General features: G+C 63.0%; 1 protein-coding gene across 1 annotated transcript; it reads left to right on the forward strand.

Annotated features, from left to right (window-relative positions):
• Positions 1-128: 128 nt before the first annotated feature.
• On the forward strand, positions 129-6,432 carry DNPEP (aspartyl aminopeptidase). The gene is made up of 14 exons (XM_026078071.1): positions 129-331; positions 527-615; positions 799-912; positions 1,316-1,441; positions 2,143-2,273; positions 2,642-2,726; positions 3,206-3,313; positions 3,554-3,631; positions 3,997-4,080; positions 4,366-4,526; positions 4,681-4,720; positions 5,160-5,261; positions 5,679-5,846; positions 6,309-6,432. The coding sequence occupies exons 4-14, from the start codon at positions 1,349-1,351 to the stop codon at positions 6,357-6,359; spliced, it is 1,101 nt and encodes a 366-aa protein (XP_025933856.1). The 5' UTR covers positions 129-331; positions 527-615; positions 799-912; positions 1,316-1,348; the 3' UTR covers positions 6,360-6,432.
• Positions 6,433-7,904: the final 1,472 nt, after the last annotated feature.

The raw sequence follows: 7,904 nt of genomic DNA on the forward strand, positions 1-7,904 counted from the left end.
CCGGGGGGGTGTTCAGGGCACTGCTGTGTGGTGTTCACAGCTCCGGGGAGGGTGTTCAGGGCACTGCTGTGTGGCACGCGCAGCAGCGGGGGGGTGTTCAGGGCACTGCTGTGTGGCACGCGCAGCAGCGGGGGGGTGTTCAGGGCACTGCTGTGTGGCGCGCGCAGCACTGGCGGTTTGGGCGCTGGCTGATGCCTGCCATGACTTGCCTCCCCGTCCCCATCCCCGTCCCCGTGCCCGCAGGCGGTGGCCAAGGGCTCGAAGCAGGCGGTGCAGGCGGCAGCCCAGGAGCTGGTGCGGTTCGTGAACCGGAGCCCCTCGCCGTACCATGGTAAGGGGCCGCGGGGCCCAGCCGTGCCACGCAGGTGCCGGGGCCGCGGCGCCAGGAGCAGTGTCCCTGCATGCCCCTGCTTGCCCTGCTGCAGGGGGGGGAGGTGTTCGGGTAAGGGGGATGCCGGGGGCCCCGTGGTGGCGGGGACAGAGGCACGGGTCCCTGGCCCCGCCGTGATGGTGCCTCTTCCCGCAGTGGTTGCTGAGTGCCGGAGCCGGCTCCTGCAGGCTGGCTTCCAGGAGCTCAAGGAGACGGAGCACTGGGACATCCGGCCAGCGCACAAGGTGGGTGAGGGGCTTCGGCCGGCACCGGGGGCTGCCTGGGGCTGGGGTCTGCACCCCCCAGCTGYGCAGGGTGGCCAGGCGGGAGGCCTGGTTGCCGCTCCTCTTCTGCTGCGTCCTCATTGGGGAAACTGAGGCAGGAGTGTGACTGGGGGCCGGCCCTGACCTCTCTCCCTCTACCCTCAGTACTTTGTGACCAGGAACTGCTCCACACTCATCGCTTTCGCCGTCGGGGGCCAGTTCCAGCCAGGGAATGGGTTCAGCCTGCTCGGGGCCCACACCGACAGCCCCTGCCTCAGGGTAAGACATGCCGCTGGGGCACCTTCCCCCGGGGTTGGGGCATTCCCTGGTGCCATCCAGCGTCGCTCCATGAGCAAGCACTACCCTGACTCCCCCCGTGCCCGCGTAACAAGTACGTAGTTAGAGTGACCCCAGCCCTGTCCTTACCAGCCCCTTTGCCTCCTGATTTTCCCCTGCCTCTCAGAGCAGTCACCTGGTGTGCCACCTAGCACCTGGTGTTGCCCCCCATGGAGATAGCTTGTTTCCCCTGCCCTACAGCGCCCCACAGCACCCACACTGATGGGATCACCAAGGCACCTCTGGGCATATTCTGCCTGCTGCCTGCTGGGTGCCCAGCCCTGGGGCCTCGTGGTGCCCACCACACCACCCTGCCAGCATCAGTGGTGTCTCTGCTCTCGCCCAGGTGAAGCGACGCTCTAAGCGGGGGCAGGTGGGCATGGTGCAGGTTGGCGTGGAGACCTATGGAGGGGGTATCTGGAACACCTGGTTTGACCGCGATCTCACCGTGGCCGGGAGGGTGATCATAAAGGTGAGCCTGRCTTGGGGTGAGGGGGTTTGTGAGTGGTCCTATACAGGGTCTGTGACTCCCGCACAGAGTAGGACCCGCTCCCCTTTGACCTATCTGTTGTGCCCTGGGCTGGGAATTAGTGCTAGAACTCTTGCTTTGGCTCTGTGTCCTGCCCTCTGTGCTTGTGCCAGGCTGTACCCGTGGGTCTTTGAGACTGGTCCCATAAGCCTGACAGGTCTGCAGCCCTGCCAGGCACCCTGACACCTCAGACAACCTGGTGACCTGGAGTCCATGGACAAGTGATGCCAAGGCAGAGCGACCAGGTCTTTGCTGGCTGCAGAACTGCCCCATCTCGCTGTCACCCTGCCAGGTCTGTCCTTGGCCATCCCTTCTGCCAGTCACTGCACCCATCACTCTTGGGTGCTTGTTGTTTAAAATCCCAGGCCTTGGGGTGTCTGGTCGGGGTGGCCCCATCCTTATCCTGATCCATACCCAGCACTGCCCACACTCCAGCCTGGAGGTTATTTCCTTCAGTCAGCACCAAGGTGTGCACAGGGATCAGACCCATTATGGCCCTTCCCACCCTCTCTGCCTGTGACAGGGGTGCCAGAGCAGCCCTGCTGCGGTGCAGGCACAGTGTGGACACTGGCCGACGCAGGCATCTCTCTGTCCTGCAGACATGGCTCCAGCTAGGCTGCTGAGCAGTCCTTCTTGCATTTCAGAACCCAACCACAGGACGCCTGGAGCAGCACCTGGTATATGTGGAGCGGCCCATCCTCCGCATTCCCCACCTGGCCATTCACCTGCAGCGCAGCATCAATGAGAACTTCGGGCCCAACACCGAGCACCACCTGTAAGGCCTGGCTCGACCCAGTCCCCTGACCAGCCCTCTGGAGGGCTGGGACCCAGCTGGAGCGGTGCCCAGCTTCAGCTCTGGCCCTTTGGCAGCTAGTTGTTGCAATGAGCAGGTCTGCAATGGTTTTTCTCAATCCATTAGTCCCCCTGGGACACACTGCCAAGACTGGGGCTTGGGGGAAGATACTGAGGTGCCCTGAGGTGGCTCACAAAGGATTTATGCTTTGAATTAGGTGTGTCCTTGCCATATTCAGCATGGCAATCACTCCCTGGGGAAGCAAGGTGGGCACCCCAGGAGGGTTTTGTGTGTGACTCGTGGGAGAGGTGAGCATCATCCTGGGAGCTAACAGCACTGTCTCCCCACAGGGTTCCCATTCTGGCCACTGCTGTGCAGGAGGAGCTGGAAAAGGAGGTGCTCATGGAGGGCACACCTTGCGATGCTGCAGCCCAGGTGAGCTGGGCAACAAGGACTAGCGGGGGCTGTCGCTAAGATCTCACACTTGCCACCTTGTGATCTCCAGTCCTCAGGGCTTCCTGTCAGCAGGTTCCCCTTCCCCTTCTCCCTATTCAGTGCTGATGACCCCGCACTCCACCCCACAGCCACATACACTTCGGGCATGCCCAGCCACCCCTCTATTCCCACCCCATCCTGCAGCCATGCTGTAGAGAGGGACACAATCCCCATAAAGTCATCACAGATGGCTCCCCCTTTCTCCTTGGGGAGACAGGGCAGGGGGGGAGATCCGTGCAGTGGACAGAGAAGTCTGTGCTATCCTGTGTAGGGTGAGGGCATGAATGCAAGATGTGCTAGTAGGAGAGGGGACTGTGCCAGGATGAGTGAGGTGTGGGTCTGCTCTCCAAGCTGGAATGGAAGGTTTTCCCCTCTGCTGTGTGTCCCCAGCCCTGCCCCCAGCTCTGCTTTCTTCCCAGACAGAGCGGCACAGCCCTGCCCTGCTCTCCCTGCTCTGCTCCCAGCTGAAGGTGAAGCCAGAGCAGATCGTGGAGCTGGAACTATGCCTAGCGGATACACAGCCAGCGGTGAGTAGGAGCAGGAGCCTCCCACTGCCTGCACACAGCACGCTTGCAGGCTGGCACTGCACAGGCCCTGTGCCCAGGACRCTTCCTGTGCCTGGGGATGCCAGGGCTGGGAGCTGAGGGGACTGAGAAAAGTCAGCCCCTGAGCAGACAGAAGTGGGGGGAGCAGGATGAGGACCCAGTGGTGGGTACCTTTGGTGACCCAAAGCCTGTGCCCTGCTGCTCATTTCTCTCTGCCTGCAGACGCTGGGTGGTGCCTTTGATGAGTTCATCTTCTCCCCACGCCTGGACAATCTGCACAGCTGCTACTGTGCCCTGCAGGTGAGTGGGAGGTAGAGGGGAGCCTTGGAGCCCCAGCATGGCCCCCACGTGCCCTGGCTCTGCTCAGCATGGCTGTGAGTTGCAGGAGGCTCTGTGTGTTGGCCTGTTCCTATGAGGTGGGTCTGGTTTGTCAGAGAATCTGGAGTTGGATGGGCGCTGCCCCCATGCTGGCTGTGTGGAGTCCCAGCAGCTCCTGTGGGCAACTGTTGCTCTCACTGGACCATGTGCACGTGTGTGTGCCTGCAACTCCCTCCCTTGGTGCTTTGGGCTCTCCTGGGGAAAAGCCCTGTCTGTGTAAGCGCTGAGCTTCCTGGGAGGGGRTGGCAGCTCAGGCTGGCGCCCTGTCTCCTCCTCTGCCCCTGCAGGCCTTGATCGACTCGTGCATGGCTCCCTCCTCCCTCAGCCAGGAGCCCAATGTACGTCTCATCGCACTCTATGACAATGAGGAGGTGAGTGAGGGGCACAGCCAGGCGGTGGCTGGCACAGGGAGGGCGCCTGTGTTCTTTGCTGGCCCTGGCAGTGAGTGGGAGAAGACGGATCCCAGGCCCCTGTGGGGCCAGATGGGGTTTGCTCATCCCAGTGTGAAGCATGGCCCAGGCCTGGCGGCTGGGGGAGGCTCCACTATGTTTGGAGGCCGCTGCACTGGCTGTGGGGAGCACCATGCCGCTGAGCTGGTGCTGGGAGTGGGCCAGGGGCTGCCCTGTGTAAGTTGTGCTGATAATACTCCCCGGCAGGTAGGGTCGGAGAGCGCGCAGGGTGCAGAGTCCCTGCTGACGGAGCTGGTGCTGCGCCGGATCTCGGCATCACCACAAAACCTGACAGCCTTCGAGGAAGCCATGGCCAAGTCCTACATGATCAGCGCTGATATGGCCCATGCTGTGCACCCTAACTATGTGTGAGTGATCTGAGTGCTGTCTTGAGCTGGGTGAGCCTGCCCTGCTGCCTGTGGGGATGTATCCCTGTTGCTCCCCAAGGAGCAGAGGCAGGGGAGTCTTTGCTGCAGTGGGGAGAGAGGGCTTTGGCATGAAACTCCTGTTTCTCTTTTGCAGAGACAAGCATGAGGAAAATCATCGTCCAGCCTTCCATAAGGTGAGGGCAGCCCTCCGCTCTGTGCCAGACCAGGCACCATCCATCTGTCCTGCAGTGGCGTAAAGTGCCCAGCCAGTCTATAGAGCACAGCCCCAGGGTGTGATTCAATAGCACTTGAACAGGACATGTTTGTCCTGCAGCATGATTTGGTCACTTCGCATGTCTGGTGTTAATCCATTTGGGACCATGGCCTCAACCCTGGAGTCCTTCCTTGAGTCAGCCCTAGCTCTGAGACTGGGTTGTCCCCAAGGGAGACCTGACCCTTGCAGGACCCTCATTCCCATGGATCACCCAGGGAAAAGAGAATGAACTGGTGGGTTGAGGTGGGATGATGTTTCTGCCTGAATCCCTGTGGGTCTCTCCCTGGGCATTGGTACTGCCAGACCATCAATCTATCCCCCAGCCCAGTCCCGGGTCTTACAGTGCCTCCCTTGCACAGGGCCCTGTGATCAAAGTGAACAGCAACCAGCGCTACGCCTCCACTGCTGTCACCGAGGCAGTCATCCGGGACATCGCGGCCCGCGTGGGTGTTCCTCTGCAGGTGAGCAGGGCTGAGCGAGTGCGGTCCCTCGGTAAATGTCACCAGCTCACACCATGGCCTTGCACTTGAATGCTGGAGAGGGTGCTGGTAACAGAGGGGTAGGACCCGTGTTAGACCCCTGCCCCTTAGTTACTGTGTCTGTGCTCTCTGGGGTGTGTCATGCCTGCTGCTCCGGAGTCTCCAGCTCCTGGGGTTTTGGGGAGCAGGCTCAGGAACAGAAGGGAGGACAGGCCTACCCTGACCATGTTGCTTCTCTGGGGGACTTTGCACCAGGGTAAGGGGACTGCACTGCTTCTCTTGTCCCAGGTTGTCTCCCTTCAGATGCTCTCTGAATGCCCAGGCCTGGCTGGGACCCCTGTGGGAGGGTGGGTGCTGGGAGGCATCATGAGTAGCTGCTGAGGCCGTGTCCCCATGCAGGAGTTCATGGTGCGGAATGACACGCCGTGCGGCACCACCATCGGCCCCATCCTGGCCTCCCGCCTGGGGCTGCGCGTGCTGGACATCGGCTGCCCACAGCTGGCCATGCACTCCATCCGGGAGATGTGCTGCACCTCGGGGGTGCTGCAGAGCATCGCCCTCTTCAAGGTGAGCCGGGTCCCTGCCTGCCACCCCCTGCCGCATGCAGCAGGGCCCCGTCCCTRCTGCCCTGCCCCTGCATGCCCTGCCCTGGCATGTCATGTGCTCCTGCATCCCCATCCAGCCCCCATTTTTGGGGCTGGCCCCATCCACGTGCAGCCCTGCTGGGTTCCCCATCCCTCTCGGGCCGAGGCAGGTGCCGGGTGCTTCCAGATGTGCCCCTTCGCATCCCCACCATGTATCCCAGCCTTCCCTGGCAAGTGCCATCCCCAAATGGTTCCTATGGCAACCGGCGCTAGCCTTGAGTCAGTGATGGGTTACTATGGCGACACAGTCCTGCTCTGTGTGAGTAGCTGGCTGCTATGACGCCGCGCGTGTAACCCAACGGGGAGCTGCTGCCTGCCCCTGCTGCCTGTCGTCCCTGCCGGCACCGGACTTCCCAGCCCACCTTGATGCCCTGTCTCATTTCAGGGCTTCTTCGAGCTCCTGCCGGAGGTCAGCAGCAGCATGATGGTCGACTGAGCGCGGTGGGGAGGTAGTGGCTGCAGGGTTCAGCCCTGGGTACTGGGGCAATTAAAGCATCTCTGTCTTGTCAGCGAGTGGCTCCGTGTATGTTGCTGGGGGCAGAAGTGATGGACCCAGATCCCTGTGGGGAGCCCGAGCAATGCCATGCTGTGGGAGCCAGCACCCCAGAGCTACCGTTAGTGCTTTCTCCTGTGCCTTGGGGTCAGAAGTGGGACTCTTTTTCCCCACGCGCTGACCACTAGCTGCACCCTGAGGGCCAAGCTCAGTGAAGGGTGCTGGAAGGACTCAGCTCATGGACAGGGGACTGAGCTGCAGTGGGCAGCAAAGGAGCCTTCAGATAAACCGAGGTGGGTTTGTCAGTGTGGGCGCAGCCCTCTGCCCCCTCCTGCTCTCCCACTGCCTAGCTCTGCCTCAGTGCCCTGGGGTCCAGGCACTAGGATCTGGGAGATGGAGGGCAGAGGATGTCCCCTGGGTCCTGGAGGGCTGGAGCTTTCATCAATCCAGGGGGAAAGATAGGTGGGCTAGACCCATAGGCCCCAGCACTGAGCCTGTCCCGGTGTGTCTGGGGGCTGCTGTCAATGTCTGCATGGCGCTGTGATCCCTCTTCCAGCCCAGGAGCTGCATCCATCATGAGAATGGGGCAGGCGGCGTCTGCTTCAGCTCTGGCTGCTCCAGCTGCTTTGTGCCACAGAGCCGGGAAGGGCCCTGCCCCTCTGCCTGGGGGCCCTGACCCTGGGGGCCCAGTGTGGGTGTGTAGGGAGCAGACCCTCTGAAAGCACCAGGCCCTGGAGGAAGGGGGTTGGATTTTGTGGGCAAGGCCCTGGGTCATCGCTTTTGGAGGGGGGAGGGAGCAGTGGGTATCTCCCTGGGGTGCCATGGGGCGTTGTGATCCCTGAATGACCCCTGTGAGCCTCGGGCTGGTCCTCCCCGAGGCAGGGCTTGGGCAGGGCTCCCCTCTCACCCCGAGAGGGGAGCAGGAAGAGGCCCCGGGGGAACTCCGGGCYCTCCTCCCCAGACCTGGTGGCCTGGCAGCCCTGGCCGCTGTCCACGGGGGCCTGCTCTGCGCACCGCTGGGCCGGGCSGGGCTGAGCCAAGCCTGGGGGGGCTGGGGCCCCACGGCCTTGCTCGGGGGCATCCCCGTGCTCCCTGCCTGGGTGCGGGTGCCGGCAGGGAGTGGTGCCCAGGGCTCTGTGCTGGCAGGGCATGCGGGTTCCCCCAAACCGTGGCGCCTGCCTGGGCCACCCCTGCTGCCCCTGCSTGGGAGCTGTGTGAAGGTGTGTCCCTCTGCTCGTGGCTGATTGGTGGGTTCCTGAGGGGCGTGGCCCGTACTCTAGCCACTCCGGGCGCAGGGCTGGCCAGGGGCTGGAGGCGATTGGCGGAGCCCTGGCCAGCGCGGTGACACACCCACGGGGAGGGGCGTGGCTCGCCCTCCGGGGGGCTGCGATTGGCCCGGCCGCTGAGCGTCTCCCCGTGGAGCGCGACGCCATTGGCCGCTCCCTGCAGGGGCGAGCGGGGCAGAGCCCGGAGGGGGGGCGGTGGCTC

This window comes from Apteryx rowi, unplaced genomic scaffold, assembly GCF_003343035.1.
Source record: "Apteryx rowi isolate R43461 unplaced genomic scaffold, aptRow1 scaffold_47, whole genome shotgun sequence".
Lineage (NCBI taxonomy): Eukaryota > Metazoa > Chordata > Aves > Apterygiformes > Apterygidae > Apteryx > Apteryx rowi.

Bases quoted from the DNA above. Each gene is read 5' to 3' on its own strand.
- DNPEP (XM_026078071.1), top strand. From the start codon at position 1,349: ATGGTGCAGGTTGGCGTGGAGACCTATGGAGGGGGTATCTGGAACACC. The intron at 3,314-3,553 runs GTGAGTAGGAGC...CTCTGCCTGCAG, and splicing joins TAGCGGATACACAGCCAGCG to ACGCTGGGTGGTGCCTTTGA. The intron at 4,527-4,680 runs GTGAGTGATCTG...TCTCTTTTGCAG, and splicing joins GCTGTGCACCCTAACTATGT to AGACAAGCATGAGGAAAATC.